The following is a 16368-nucleotide window of genomic DNA, read 5'->3' as shown; positions in this document are numbered from 1 at the left end:
AACAGAATGTAGATATTTGCAGTGGCGTACCTAGCATGCGTGACACCCGAGGCCCATCATTTTTTGACACCCCCCCTATCTATATGAAAAATATGATTTTTAGTAACAATCCACATATCGCACAACAAGAGTGTACCTAGGAAAAGGCAGCATCTTAAACACTGCAGTGAGCACTAGAACATCAACACATACATTGTAAAACTAAACAAGCCAGATCCCGCAGTCAATTGATCCTGCAGTCAATGCAAACTGAAAACTAAGTTCTTTTCATACACAGAGAACAGAGATACACCCATGCCCAATATGGAATAATCATAAATTAAAAATAGAAATATGTAGACAAAAGTTAAACTGAACTGCCAAGAAGCCAGACTCTGCACACAATGCAACACCACAAAACAATAATACATGCCCTCTAATACTGTGCAAAATATAAAGACAGTAGATGTAAATTTGAAAAAAACTGATACATAACAATCACCACTTTACAAATTAACAAATAAAAATAAAACAAATAATCAGAAATAAGAAAATACCATTTTATTGGACTAATCCCCGTAAGCTTGGTCCCCATCCCCGCAAACCACCTGATTCCATCCACACAAGCCTTGAATTGTTTTATATTGAACTTATATTAAAGTATAAAAAGAAACAATATTCTGTACAATTGTCAATTTATAAATTAGCGTCTTCTCCCCACTCTCTCTTCCCCATTTCTCTTCAGCGTCCCCAGCCCACTCTCTCTCCACTTTCCTTCAGCGCATGCACATAAAAACAAGCAAGTAATTTTATATCATTTTCATTCTATTCATTCATAGAAATTAAAGTCTAAATAATGCCAGTCACATAACAAAACATGATTTTACAAAAATAATTCCCTGCACAGTCAAGCCTGCAAGGATTACTAAATGTCTTTCAGCAGCTCCCCTCCCTCCCTGCCCCTTACCTTCGTGGCCAAGTCAAAATGATCTACCAACAATAAAATTACAAAAACACAAAACACACTGTACGCAGAGAAAATGTTAATTATCATTTATATTCTGCGGGTTTTCAAAGAGGTCAAGGCAGATGACTTTATGCAATGTCACCTCAGTAACAATTATACAATATACCCCCTCCCTTTTTACTAAACCGCGATAGCGGTTTTTAGCACAGGGAGTTGCACTGAATGCCCCACGCTGCTCTCGATGCTCATAGGCTCCCTGCGCTAAAAAACGCTATTGCGGTTTAGTAAAAGGCGGCCATAGTGCAAAATATAGACAGCATATATAAATTCTCAAAATGGACACATTTTGATCATTAAATTGAAAATAAAATCATTTTTCCTATCTTTGTTTGGTAATTTCATCAGTCTCTGGTTGCACTTTATTCTTCTGACTGTGCATCCAATATTTCTTCCCTTCTTTCAGCCTCCTGTATGCTTCCTCTCCTCCAGACCTCATTCCCTCCCCCAACTTTTTCTTTGTTTCATCCTGCCCCTTCTTTCTTTCTCTCTCCATGCCCCATGTCTTCCTCTCTCCATGCCCCATGTCTTCCTCTCTCTCTCCATGCCCCATTTCTTTTTCTTTCACCCTGCCCCCTTCTTTCTTTCTCTCTCTCTCCATGCTTCCTTTCTTTCTGTATGTCTGTCTTTCTCTCTCTCTCTCCGTGCCCCATTTCTTTCTTTCACCCTGCCTCCTTCTTTCTTTCTTTCTCTCTCCATTCCCCCTTTCTTTCTCTATGTCTGTCTTTCTCTCTCTCCGTGTCCCATTTTTTTTCTTTCTTTGGTTCACCCTGCCCCCTTTCTTTCTTTCTGGCTCCCTGTCCCCCCCCTTTCTTTCTTTCTTTCTCCCTGCCCTTCCCATGCCACTGCCATTGGGAAACATGCTGCTGCCACCGCTGCCAGGGAAAGGCTGCCACTGCCGCCATCAGGAACAGGCAGGCGCCGAGTTCTCCCTCCCTGCTTTTCTTCCCCGTGGGGCCAACTCTCGTCGCCCGACATCAATTCTAACGTCGGAGAGGACGTTCCGGGCCAGCCAGGCAGCGATTGGCTGGCCCAGAACGTCCTCTCCGACGTCAGAATTGACATCGGGTGGCGAGAGTTGGTTGGCCCCACGGGGAAGAAAAGCAGGGAGGGAGAACTCGGCGCCAGCTTGTTCCCGATGGCGGCAGTGACAGCCTTTCCCCAGCGGCAGCCTATTCCCCGGTAGGTGGCCAGCTGTGCACCCCATTAGGGCGTGCACCCAGGGCGGACCGCCCCCCCCTTGGTATGCCACTGAATATTTGTTATATCCAAGAGACACATCTGTCGGCTTTAGAGTCCAAGAAACTAGAAAGGGGTTTTTTTGCCCCTGCTGTGGAAAAGAAGGCTGGTGTAGCGATTTTGGCGAATAAAAAAATGCTGTTTAATTTGATTGCTGCTGATTCTTTAGAGAGATGGTTACATGTAGAAATGAGCTTGCAAATTTTGACGGCTTGGACAAATAGATTACCTAAATTATGGGAGCGTATGGAGCAGCAGTTAATGCCTTCGGTGCCGCTGTGGGCTATACTAGATTTACCTTTACCTGTTATCGGTTTTGATGCGTAGAGCTGGCCCGATGTTAAGTTGTTTATTGCACCTTTGTCAGCTTTGGTTCCCCAAACGCCAATATTTCAGATTTACAGCTATTTTACATACGCCTGGATTACAGACTGATGTCTCTTGGCTGGTATTTGTGCGTTGGGCTAAAGCTTCGTTATACACTTTGGGACAATGTGGGATGATCAGGAAATGCTGTCTTGGGAAAGTTTACAAGAGGAGTATGGTTTACCTAATTCTGAATCTTTCTATTATACTTAGCTTGGAGACCCTGTTGTATAAAAAGGCTAGAGGTGAGCTCTCTCTCCCTCTTACATATCTTGAGCAAGCTCTGCAGAAACCTCTTTGTCGAGGTTCATTGTCTTTTGTATATAAAATGCTTCTGCTGAGAACAGATCCTGTACAACATTATAAATCTTTGTGGGTGTCACTTTTATTTCTGAAGACTGGAATAGATGTTTTAAGAGTTTGCTGAATGCGGTTCCCTCCTTTTGGGCTTGGAGAAATAGACTTCATACACTTTTGCTTTTTGAGCAGAGAGTAGCTTTTGCCAGCTGTAAGCGCAAAAGACAATTCCTTCAGATTTGGGATCTCTACATTCAATCTTTAGCCCCACGGGCACGCAGTGAGGTCCTAAATTCTCTTTCTTAAATTTGGGGTTGTACCAGAGGGTGGGTGAGGTCGTGGGGTGTGGGTTGTTTTGTTTTTTTCTTTGCCCTATCTGGGTTGGGCTTCTCTTGTCCTCCCGATTCTTGGAATTTGAGAGATGTATCTCGGAAGACTCGCAGAGTTCATAGTTTTCTGAGTATTTACTGCAGTTAACAATTTGCATTGGGATTGAGTGGGTAGATTTATGGGTATGACAAATTAGTGCATATCTCGTTGCTAGGATATACTATAAACACCTTTCCGGATTCAGCATTCTTTGCCTACTTATATGAAACAGACCAAGGCTATATGAAATATTTTATTAAAGAAATAGAAAAATATAATTCATAAGCCAGCAGCAAATAACTAATTATTGTTCACAAAATATCCGAATACATATATGAAACTCAGTACATAATTATCACACAACACTTGCTAGATAAATGAGTAACTAATTCTTACACACTAGATAATTCCTTATAATAATAATTCCTGATTAGCAGCAATCTAAAAATAGCTTATCACCCCAGGAACTTCACTTCCTTATCCCATACAACAATAGAATTCTTTTATCTAACCCCAGCTGAAAATATAGATAATTTCCTTATTCTCATCATCAGATTAGGCTTTAGCAAAATCAGGGAGATGGAAGTCATCTTCTTCTCAGTGCGGAGGATATAAATTCTCTTGATTAGGAATAAAAGTCCGTCGGTCACTGGAACAGCTGTAAATTAGGTTGTCCGCAACAGTTTCCTTATGTGATGAAAAACCAGATCTGTTTCAAAAGCAGTTATTTTCACTCTCCTCAGAGAGCAGTCCAAGAGGTACTTTTCAGGTCTTAATTATTATAGAAGATGTGCAGAGAAAAACTATGTTAAGATGCAAGCTCCCTTACACCTTAGCACAGACTAATCAATTAATTAGGCACCTTCTCCTTCGTAATCGTCAGATGACCTCTCAGGACCAATCCAGAAACAGAACTTGGATGAATAGTCTTTCTGTATAGAGTCTTGCACAGGCTGTGTAACAGAGGCGCCTTCGAAGATAAGAACAGCACAGAAGCAATGCCTCCCCCAAGATTCACACAGACTGAGCATGTAGGCATAGTCGAATGTCCTTGACTAGAATACAATTCTGGTACATACCCAGAATGCATCAGGCAGGCATAAAGAGCAAAAATTATTTCTTCTTTCTCTTCTTGCAGACAATGGTTCATGCTGGTAATATAGTTCAGGCTTAGTGACATCATAGAGGCCTAACCTTAGGTGTGAAGAAGGAAACACCCCTACAGGTGGGGGGTGGGGGTATTATAGTCTGGTTCATTGAGCTGTTGGTTTTCATTTCCTATTGGAATTGCTGTTGTAATGCACTGTTTTATTTCTTGCTTTGTCTAAATGTTGGACTATTATCTGGGGGTATGCGATCTACTTTCTTGCTGTGGTCTTAGTATTTTTGTACCGCATACCAGAGGTTGCTTCCTGTTTTGGGTAGGGGGGGGACATTCAGCTTGTAGTATTCACTGCAATTAATTCAATTCAACTGGCACTTCATATATTCTTTCAAGTACTTAGCTCAAATTGCTCATTGCAAAACCAGCGCCGTTGCCTGTAACCATTATCCGACAAGGCCTTTGTTTCACAGGACAGACTTATATCACCCGCTGCATCAGGGAAGTGGCTTGAACCTCCACACTACATAGATAGCGCCACCAATTGCTCAAAGATATATTTAAATATTAGATTAATAAAAATGTTGTCATTCCAGATTTTTATTAAGCCCATTGGGATGAACTGAATTTAATTTAAAAATCCATCATTGTTCTCTCTAGATACCCGTTGCGATTGAATAATTTAGTCCTGCCACTTTAAAAGTAGATGAGTTTAGAGTACGTACTGACATTTTGTTAAGTCGTCAGTATATATAGAGGACGTGATGCCGTGCTTGCCTGTTTGCTTGGGGCCAACACGGTTAAGGAGATTAGAACAAGGTAAAGTTGAAAAGTTTGTGCATGTAAAAGAACTTTTATATAGTTTAGTCGTTTGAATTTTTAACCTCTAGCTGTTGTTTCAGCGTTGTTCAAGTCACTTCCTTAATGCAGCGGGTGATATAAGTCTGTCCCGCGAAACAAAGGCCTTGTCGGATAATGGTTACAGGCAATGGCGCTGGTTTTGCAATGAGTAATTTGAGCTAAATACTTGAAAGAATATATGAAGTACCAGTTGAATTGAATTAATTGCAGTGAATGCTACAAGCTGAATTGAATTGAATGTCTTGAAATGAACTCAATATGAATTGAAGTTTACTTCAGTTGAAGAAACGATACGCTGATGCATTTATAATATTTATAGCACATGAGCACTTTTTATTTTTAATTTTTGATGAAATTGAAGGAGGTGCTAGACAGATGAAGAAGTAATGAATTTGAAGAATAACCTTGAATGAGATAACTCTGAAGGAGAATAATTAGATGAATTGAGAATATTAATTACGGGTTGGTTTTGAGTTTCAAAAATGGCATGCTGATTCTTTGGAATTTATGTGTACCCCATACCAAAAATGTGAGAGTTTTTCATATATTGACATTATCAAAATATTGAAGAAAGTTTTTTAAATTGAATAATTTTTTTTTTTTTATTAAATTATATAGATAGTGGAAAGAAAACTTGTTAGTATTTTTATATAAGAAGATCAATGTAGGTTTAAAAAAAGTTAGTTGATTAATGAATTCAATACATTGGTAGGAAGTGATGTTATAAGGAGGCAAGAGAATAAGTCATTCTTCTCTTGAAGAAGTCCCAGGATGGGAAGATGTACTCCTAAGTCTGAGGCTTAATTCAAATTTAAATGAACTCATAGCTAAATAAATTAACTAAATGCTATGATTTAATGAGTATATTTAGAATCGGTGTTCATTTTTGATTTTTTGTAAATGGTCTAATATTTGTTTATTTTGCTAATAGATTACCATTTGGTTCTCTGTTGTTTTGTAAGATTTTCAAATCATCATAAATTACAAAGACTAGGCGACACTCGATGAAATTGTAGGGAAATACTTTTAAAACCAATAGGAGGAAATATTTTTTCACTCAGAGAATAGTTAAGCTCTGGAGCGTTTTGCCTGAGGTTGTGGTAAAAGCGGATAGCATAGCTGATTTCCCAAAAAAGTTTGGACAATTCATTTCTCAGTTGGTTCATGTAATTGATCTTAATGGAGTACACAGAGCGAAGCTTCTTCGTATTAGATAGAACACCTGGATGTGTGATTTCAACTTTGTTGTAGCGGTCTTATGAGGACCATATGCTTGCTATTGTTGGAATATATTCATAACAATTTTTGAGAGAGAAAAAAGATTTGGACAAATTCCTGGAGGAAAAGTCCATAGTCTGTTATTAAGACATGAGGGAAACCTCTGCTTGCCCTGGTTCAGTAGCATGGAATGTTGCTACTCTTTGGGTTTTGGCCAAGTACTAGGGACCTGGATTGGCCACTGTGAGAACAGGCTACTGTGCTTGACGGACCATTGGTCTGACCCAGTAAAGCTATTCTTATGTCCTTATGTTTACTTATTGATACTAGCATTTTATAGATACTGTTCCATCTACTTGAAAAAGCCTGTTTAAGGCCTAGAAAAAGACATGGGGACACAGTCGGTGCTCATCCTCCACCCCGTGGTTAAAGGCAGGTACCCGTCCCCATGTCACTCTCTACTTCTTAGCTTTGGACACAATAGTACAAATTTCAGATTGCAAATAAGAGAAAGTTTAAGGGAAGAGACCTTAAGGCTTCAATATCAACTATAGCTGGGTGGGTTTAAATTCCTTTTCTGGAAGATTTAACCATCATTTAAATTTAGTCACAGGCACTTAAACCATCTTTTCGTTGGCGCAGTTCCCAGGTGTAAATGCTATTTTATAAACCATATCTAGCTTATAGAATAGCTCATTTTTCAGCGCTGATTTTCTAGTGCTATATATAGAATTTAGCTCTCAGCAAGTCTATATTTTCTGTCTCCTGTGTGGATCATCTGGTGACTTTTTAGCTCAAAAAAACAAGTGAAGATTTTCTTACACACAGTACATGTAAATGGTTTTTCTCCTGTAGGGATCCTCTGGTGACTTTTTAGCCCTAAAAGTCGAATGCAGCTTTTATTACACTCGGTACATGTATATTGTTTGTCTCCAGTATGGATCATTTGGTGTCTTTTTAGATTTCAAAGTTGAATGAAGCTTTTATTACACTCGGTAGATGTAAATGGTTTTTCTCTTCTATAGATCTTCTGGTGAATTTTTAACTCTGAAAGCTCTGAAGCTTTTATTACATTCAGTAGATGTAAATGGTTTGTTTCAAATGTGAATCATTTGATTACGTTTTAGATTTGAAAGACGAGTGATTATATTACACTAGGTACATATATATGGCTTGTCTCCAGTATGGATCCGCTGGTGAATTTTTAGCTCTGAAAGCCAAGGGAAGCTTTTATTACACTCAGTACATGTAAATGGTTTGTTTCCCGTGTGAATCATTTGGTGTCTTTTTAGATGTGAATGCCGAGTGAAGCTTTTATTACACTCGTTACATGTAAATAGTTTTTTACCTGTATGGACGCTCTGGTGAATTTTTAGCTCTGAAAGCCGAGTGAAGATTTTATTACACTCAGCACATGTAAATTGTTTGTTTCCTGTGTGAATCATTTGGTGTCTTTTTAGATATGAAAGTCGAGTGAAGCTTTTATTACACTCGTTACATGTAAATAGTTTTTCACCTGTATGGACGCTCTGGTGAATTTTTAGCTCTGAAAGCCAAGGGAAGCTTTTATTACACTCCGTACATGTAAATGGTTTGTTGCCCGTGTGAATCATTTGATGACGTTTTAGCTCTGTAAACCAAGTGAAGCATTTATTACACTCAGTACATGTAAATGGTTTCTCTCCTGTATGGATCCTCTGGTGAATTTTTAACTCTGAAAGCCAAGTGAAGGTTTTATTACACTTGGTACATGTAAATGGTTTGTTTCCCATGTGGATTTTTTGGTGACATTTTAAGCCTGAAACATGAGTGAAACTTTTATTACACTCAGTACATGTAAATGGTTTGTTTCCTGTGTGAATCATTTGATGACGTTTTAGCTCTGAAAGCCGAGTGAAGCTTTTATTACACTCAGTACATGTAAATGGTTTGTTTCTCATGTGAATCATTTGATGACGTTTTAGATTTGAAATGTCAGTGAAGCTTTTATTACACTCAGTACATTCATATGGTTTGTCTCCCGTGTGGATTTTCTGGTGATATTTTAAGCCTGAAACATGAGTGAAACTTTTATTACACTCAGTACATTCATGTGGTTTGTCTCCCGTGTGGATTTTCTGGTGACATTTTAAGCCTGAAACATGAGTGAAACTTTTATTACACTCAGTACATGTAAATGGTTTGTTTCCTGTGTGAATCATCTGATGACGTTTTAGCACTGAAAGCCGAGTGAAGCTTTTATTACACTCAGTACATGTATATGGTTTGTCTCCCGTATGGATCCTCTGGTGAATTTTTAGTTCTGAAAGCCAAAGGAAGTTTTTATTACACTCAGTACACGTAAATGGTTTGTCTTCCATGTGGATAATCTGGTGTCTTTTTAAGCCTGAAACATGAGTGAAACTTTTATTACACTCAGTACATGTAAATGGTTTGACTGCTGTGTGGGTTTGTTGGTGAATTTTTAGAGTTGAAAGTTGAGTGAAGCTTTTATTACACTCAGTACATGTAAATGGTTTGTTTTCCGTGTGAATCAGTTGATGACGTTTTAGCTCTGAAAGCCAAGGGAAGCTTTTATTACACTCGGTACATATAAATGGTTTGACTGCTGTGTGGGTCTGTTGGTGAATTTTTAGAGTTGAAAGTTGAGTGTAACTTTTATTAGACTCAGTGAATGTATCTGGTTTCTCATTTTTATGATTGCTTTTGTGACTTAGGAGTTCTAAAATCAAGGGAAAGCTCCTCTTATATTTAATACATGTAAATTCTTTGTGGTGTGTTTTTCCTTTTCTCTTACCATGGTGGACTTCAGAAGTCACTTTATCACTACTATTAATTTGTAAGGGTCTCCCTGTTAGGTCTCCATCCCTTGAGTCTCCTGTAGGGTCTTCATGCTCCTTTGATTCCTGCTTATAATTCTTTGTGTTAATCCTCTCAATTCCCTGGGAAATATTCTCACAGACGTTTCCTGATTGTCTTTGGACTTGTTCTATTTCTACAGGATCTTCTCCTTGCTTCTTTTCTCTCTTCCCTTCTTGTGTGATCTGATGATCTGTTGGATATAAATAGAAGATATTAATCATGTGCCAGAAGACAGTGGTGGTTTCTATGAGATTGCCTGTGTATAAATAAGGAGGACTGGTTATCTTACAGTGGGATTTTCTATGTGTGGATTCAATTTGGTCTCTTTCTTAATTGAAAACCATTTGTTGAAGTGTTCTTCTAATGCATTGCAGGTTTCTGAAATGGTGAATTGTTCCTTGGAAATGGAATGAGTAGAAGCTGCTCAAATTTCAGTTTGGGTGACAAAATCCTTTCTCTGCCCAATTTTGGTTTCAGCTTAAAGACCGTGGCCACAGTTTCAGTTTGGCCATCCCTCTATCTCCCCTCTGAAGAGGTGTAGCTGCCACTCCCTTGTACCTGCAGATGCCCCCCTTGGGCCTATTTTACAATCCCTGGTGGTTTAGGGTTGTAGTCAAGGCAGGAGTGATCTCCAGTCGCTCCTACCCATGCTGGCTATGATCTCAAATGGCTGCCCAACCTCTGGCACCAATCTCATGAGACAGCTAACGAGATCATGACAGCCATTTTGAGAGTTGAGCTGAGAAGGCCAAAAATTGCTGGGGTTCAATCCTGCTCTTTCCCTCACAACATCACTAGATCCCAGGGATTATAATGTGGTCTTGTGGAGGGGAAAGAGGGGGAGGGGGAAGAGAGGGTTACTCTTTGCATTCTTTTTTGGTGTTTATGTAATGGGATTGCAAGTAATGCATTTATGGTCTGATATGGTAGTATACAGTATATGATGAATAGAGTTACATGAGAACATAAGAATGGCCTTAATGGGTCAGACCCATGGTCTATCAAGCCCAGTAGCCCGTTCTCACAGTGGCCAATGCAGGTCACAAGTAACAGGCCAAAAAACCCAAGGCAGAGCAATATTCCATGCTACCGATACAGGGCAACAAACAGCAGCAAAAAAGGTCTAACTTCTGTCTCAAGCACTGGACTACCAATCATATACCATATAATATAATATAATTGAGAGAGGAAGGGAGTCTCAATGTGAAAGACCAGTGAAAGGAGAAAAAAATCTCCAACACTCACATACTACGGTGAAGGTCTAATAACCTCCACCTGCACACCATCATCGAATCCTTCCTGTGTGCACCCACCAACCAAATAAAAAAATAAGGTGAAATTCAACAGTGATAATAATAAATCACATATTCACAGTGCTGAAACAGAGAAAAATACTTTGAAGGTCCCTCCAGCTGACTCCCAGAATCAAAACGGAAAGACATAGCTTGCAGGCATAGTCCGAAGATTAAAACAAAGGCAAGGCAACACAGTACACTGCCGGATCAGATGAAATTCAGGATAAGGTTCAACCAGCCCGGTTTCGGGGACTCTGGGTCCCTTCCTCAGGAGCCTGTGACTTTGAACGAACAGCACTCATTCAGCCTTGAGCAGCAAGTAAAGCAAACAAGCCAGCATGGAGAGAGGGAGGAGACAGGTTATTAGACCTTCACCTTCGTATGTGAGTGTTGGAGATTTTTTCTCCTTTCACTGGTCTTTCACACTGAGACTCCCTTCCTCTCTCAATTATATTATATGGTATATGATTGGTAGTCGCTTGAGACAGAAGTTAGTTACTTTGAAGGTCCATTAGACCTTTTTTGCTGCTGTTTGTGGCTTCTATTTAGTTTCTTGTGCAGTTTTTGCTATTAGTGGAGTTAGTTTTACCGATACAGGGCAAGTAGTGGCTTCCCCCATATCTTTCTCAATAATAGACTATGGACTTTTCCTCCAGGAACTTGTCCAAACCTTTCTTAAAACCAGCCACGCTGTCCGCTCTTACCGCATCCTCTGGCAATGCGTTCCAGAGCTTAAGTATTCTCTGAGTGAAAAAAAAATTTCCTCCAATTGGTTTTAAAAAGTATTTCCCTGTAACTTCATCGAGTGTCCCCTATTCTTTGTAATTTTTGACGGAGTGAAAAATCGATCCACTTGTACCTGTTCTACTCTACTCAGGATTTTGTAGACTTCAATCATATCTCCCCTCAGCTGTCTCTTTTCCAAGCTGAAAAGCCCTAACCATTTTAGCCTTTCCTCTTAAGAGAGGAGTTCCATCCCCTTTACCATCTTGATCGCTTTTCTTTGAATCTTTTCTAGCGCCACTATATCATTCTTGACATAAGGAGACCAGAAGTGAACGCAATACTGCAGATGAGGTCGCACCATGGAGCGATATAGGGGCAGTATAACATTCTTAGTCTTGTTAACCATCCTTTATTTAATAATTCCTAGCATCCTATTTGTTTTTTTCGCCGCCCTGCACATTGGGCAGAAGATTTCATCGTATTGTCTACAATGACACCCAGATGCTTTACTTGGGCGCTAATCCCCAAGGTGGACCCTAGCATCCAGTAACTGTGATTCAGGTTATTCTTCCCAATGTGCATCACTTTGCATTTGTCCACATTAAATTTCATCTGCCATTTGGACGCCCCGGGCTCCTTTTATCAAGCCGCGCTAGTGGTTTAACGTACGTAATAGTGTGCGTTAAACCGCCGGATGCGCTAGCCGCTATCGCCTCCTCTTGAGCAGGTGGTAGTTTTTAGGCCAGCATAGGGGTTAGCGCGTGATGAAAAGTCACGCATGTTAACCCTGCTAGAGCGGCTTAATAAAAGGAGCCCCCAGTCTTCCAGTTTCCTCAGGTCTGCCTGCAATTTTTCGCAATCCGCCTGTCTTTTAACAACTTTGAACAGTTTAGTGTCATCTACAAACTTATTCATCTCACTTGTCATTCCTATTTCCAGATCATTTATAAATAAATTTAAATAGCACCAGTCCCAGTACAGACCCTGTGGCACTCCACTGTTTACTCTCCTCCATTGAGAAAAATGACCATTTAACCCTACCCTCTGTTTTTTATCCAATAACCAATTCCTAATCCACAACTGAACTTTGCCACCTATCCCATGACACTTTAATTTTCTCAGGAGCCTCTCGTGAGGACCTTTATCAAAAGCTTTCTGAAAATCTAGATATGCTATATCAACCGGCTCACCTTTATCTACATGTTTATTCACACCTTCAAAGAAGTCAAGCAAATATGTGAGGCAAGATCTCCCTCAGCTGAACCCATGCTGACTCTGTCTCATTAAATCATGATTGACTACGTGTTCCACAATTTTATTTTTTTAATTGTTTCTAACATTTTGCCCTTTTTAAAAATCAGCGTAACATTAGCCACCCTCCAATCTTCAGGTACTACAGATGATTTTAGCGACAGGTTATATAGATCACTAATGGCAGGTCAGCAATTTCATTTTTGAGTTCTTTTAATACCCTGGGATGTATACCATCCGGTCCTGATGATTTATCACTTTTTAACTTGTCGATTTGGCTCAGTACATCTTCCAGATACACTGAGATTTCTTTCAGTTCCTCCACATCATCATCCTTGAAAACCATTTCCAGTTCAGGTAAGATCTCTTACTCCTTCTTCCGTAAAGACCGAAGCAAAGAATTCATTCAGTCTTTCCGCTATGGCTCCCTGAGCGCCCCTTTCGCTCCTTGATCATCCAATGGTCCCACAGATTCCCTCACAGGTTTTCTGCTTCTGATGTACCTAAAAAAATTGCTATGAGTTTTGCCTCTTTTGCACGTTTCTCTTCATATTCTTTCTTAGCTGTCTTTATCAATGCTTTGCATCTAACTTGCCAGTGCTTGTGTTTCTTCTTGTTTTCTTCATTCAGATCTTTTTTCCAGGAATTTAAGTCAGGAATTTGCCTGTCTGTCTCCCCACCTGTTTTTACAACTGCCTACCCATTTGCACACAGGTGGAGACTGAAAGTTACAGAACCAAAATAAACCTAGTTTATCAAATACATGATATGGACATGCAGTAGAAGAACTAGACTGGGCTGAAGACCCAACCGGAACCTTCCACAGGAAACGTGGAGGATGATCAGCGAGCTGTTGCTCTTCCCCAGAGATACTGGACAAACCATATAACAGTATATTGACCCAACAAGTGCTTAACTGTCAGGAAACTTAGATAGAAAACGGCAGAGACAGCTGGGACTAGTTAGCTTAGCTGAGCTTATTTTCCAACTAAGCTTTAGCAAGAATTATATGTTTTAGCTTCCTCTCAAGTTTACTATTGAAAAAGTACTTAATCACTGCTAAACTCCATTCTGCGGAGAGAGTTTTACCTGCCTGACCAAAGGCGTTTTGCCCAGGCAAGTTCTCTCTCCTAATACCAGTCTTGGCCCCGATTCACTAAAGTCAGCGATTGTCGCTAATCCTGATGATCGCTGCTAACCAATCCGATTCACAAAACAGCCCACCACGTGTTATCCCCCTCGATCGCCCATTTTTCAATCCGGCCATGCAAATTAGTAAAACCCCATGCAAAATAGCCAAGCGATTGATTCACTTACATTGCTTGGCTTTTTTCCATCGGGTTTTACGATCCTAAAAACCCGACTGCTTTAGACCTGTCGGTAACTGTGTTACCGACAAGTCTGCCTGTTGTTTTTATTTTCCGCAATGGTACAGATATTTTGCGTGTATTAAACACGCAAAATATCTACCCAATAAAAGGAAATGAAAAAGAGCTTCCCGACAGCGCCCCCCCCCCTCGATAAAGCTCCCCCTCCCTCCCCGAACATAAAAAAATTGCAGGAGGGATGTCCACTACCTTCTGTCATCGCCCCCCCTCCTCCCACCAAACTTAGATATGGCAGGCGGGATGCCCACTCCCTCCTGCCATCGGGCCCCCCCTCACACCCATCAGCCTCCCCGTGCCTTAAGTCGGTACCAGGAGGGGTGCCCAGTCATACCATCCTGCTCCTCCAGCCTGCTTTTGTGCAATGCTGGCCTAAGGAAGTCCCTGATTGGCTCAGGCGCCTCAGAATATTGACCTTCCATAGAGAGCACACAGCTATTTGTTAAATTTGTGAATGAGCACAGATGGGGGGATGGGGAATGCGACTGTCTTCTTTCAGTTTCCTGAACTAGAAGTAGGGGTCACCGTGAAGGAACAACACAGGTGACCCTAGTTTTGTTAGTTGGTTGGTAAAGGGGAAATAGCATCACTTGTAGAATACACAGTTTGTTGCCATTAATGTGGGTTTTGTGGGAGGGGTTTGCAGCATGTAATGTAATATGTGATTTATGGATTGAAAAATATAATAGTCAAAAGATATTTTCACATAAAACAGACCTTTGCCCCATATAAAAATATCTGAATATCTCTCGCGCGCTCAGATAAAGAAGAGTCAAGTTTGGAAATTAAGGTTACAACTCCCCCCTTCATCTTAGCAGTTTTACCCCCGTGCCTCTTATTACTGCACTCACCTGAGCAGCTGCTTCTCCCAGGTTCTCTTTCCTCTGATCCTGGCTCTTCCCTGATGTACGGCTCTTCCCCCCCTTCAATGTGGGATATAATATCAGGAGTGACGGAAGGAGAGCCTATTCCTGGGGAAAGAAAACTGCATTAGGTCTCCCAAAAGTATATATTGTTGGATTTCCAGCCCAAAGAATTTCACCAACTTCAAAAAAACAAAAATACTCAAACCCTCAGTTAGTGGAAGAGTTTTAGACCCTGCAAATCTCAGTAAAATCACATAAACCCTCTTTACTCATCATCTTGATAGTGTCGTATATTGAGATCAGGCTTATTTCAATATGTGTGAGCTTCCTTATCCTTTATATAACAAGCAGGTCTCCATCTAATCCAGAACATCAGGAATAAGATGAAACAAACGCCCAGATAATGTTCAGACCAATATGAACTCAAAGAGCGAGCAGGAAGGGAAAATTAACTTCCTATGTCCCAGAAAACTCTTTCCTGCAGTAAAATTCAGCCGTTTCAGAGATTACCTTAAACCAAAGCAGTAAGGATTTCTTTTTAATTCTAAATCTGGTTATTTCTTAATAGTTTTGAAATTCAAATCCTATCCCCAATATCACGGATGGCGTTCTTTTGTGTTGCTGAGTGAAGGTCTGCTAAAGGGAAGAAAAACTCCATGGGAATATCTTACCTGCTGGCTTTATTTATATCCCATCATACCTTTTCAGTTCAAAACAGTATACAGTATAGCATTGAACAAAGTGGTTATAAGGTACAGGTATACAGTACTGCAGCAAACGAAGTGATTGCAAGGTGCAGGAAGATCTATACGTACAGGGTTGTAGCTTGTACATGAGTATCAGGGTTTGGGTGGAAAAAGAGGGGTAGGTAAGTGAGGAGAGATTGGAGAAGTTGGAGGGGAGATAGTCAGGTTTTGAAGGAAAGCAGTTCAAACAAATTTGTTGAATAGGTGAATTTTCATTGCTTTTCTGAAAGATTTGAATGTCGAGGAATTCAGGAGGAGGTTACTTAGGGTGTTGTTCCATATGCCTGCTTGGAAGGATAGTGTCCTATTGAGGAATGTTTTGAATTGACATCCCTTGGGATTAGGGAAAGCGAATAGTAATGGTCTGCGAGAGAGGCGGGGTTTGTCCTGTAGGACAAAGTGTCTCAGAAGGTAGGAGGGTGAGGTGCTGAATAGTGTCTTGTAACATAGGCACCCGAATTTGAAGATAATTCTAGCCTCGATTGGTAGGCAATGGAGTTTTTTGAAATATGGGGTGATGTGGTCTGATTTTTTTAGTCCGAAGATCAATCGTACTGCCGTGTTTTGGATCGTTCTTAAGTCTTTTTAAGTTTTTTTTTAATGGGATCCAAGGTAGATTATGTTGCAGTAATCCAGTGATCTGAGGATTAATGATTGTACTAGTAGTCTGAATGATGTGGAGTCAAAGTAGGGTTTTAGCATGCGTAGTTTCCATAGAAGGTTGAAACATATTTTTTGATTAAGATATTGGTGTGGGCTTTGAATGTTAGTTGTTGGTCAAG

General features: G+C 40.2%; 1 protein-coding gene across 2 annotated transcripts in view; it reads right to left on the bottom strand.

Moving 5' to 3' along the window:
* Positions 1 to 6670: 6670 nt before the first annotated feature.
* The window catches only part of LOC117354609 (oocyte zinc finger protein XlCOF6-like), a 45312-nt gene continuing 35614 nt past the window's right edge, over positions 6671 to 16368 (bottom strand). Inside the window, exons 4-5 of one of the 2 annotated variants that reach the window (XM_033932402.1) lie at positions 14826 to 14945; positions 6671 to 9507 (exon numbers count right to left, since the gene is read on the bottom strand). In XM_033932402.1, coding sequence (XP_033788293.1) covers positions 7610 to 9507; positions 14826 to 14945 — 2018 coding nt within the window. In that variant the 3' untranslated portion in view covers positions 6671 to 7609. The remainder of the gene's footprint in view (positions 9508 to 14825; positions 14946 to 16368) is intronic. The other variant, XM_033932404.1, reaches the window with a different exon arrangement.

Source organism: Geotrypetes seraphini, chromosome 2 (genome assembly GCF_902459505.1).
Source record: "Geotrypetes seraphini chromosome 2, aGeoSer1.1, whole genome shotgun sequence".
In the NCBI taxonomy this organism is placed as follows: domain Eukaryota; kingdom Metazoa; phylum Chordata; class Amphibia; order Gymnophiona; family Dermophiidae; genus Geotrypetes; species Geotrypetes seraphini.
The sequence above is the reverse complement of the archived record's forward strand: the minus strand, read 5'-3'. Positions and strand labels throughout refer to the sequence as shown.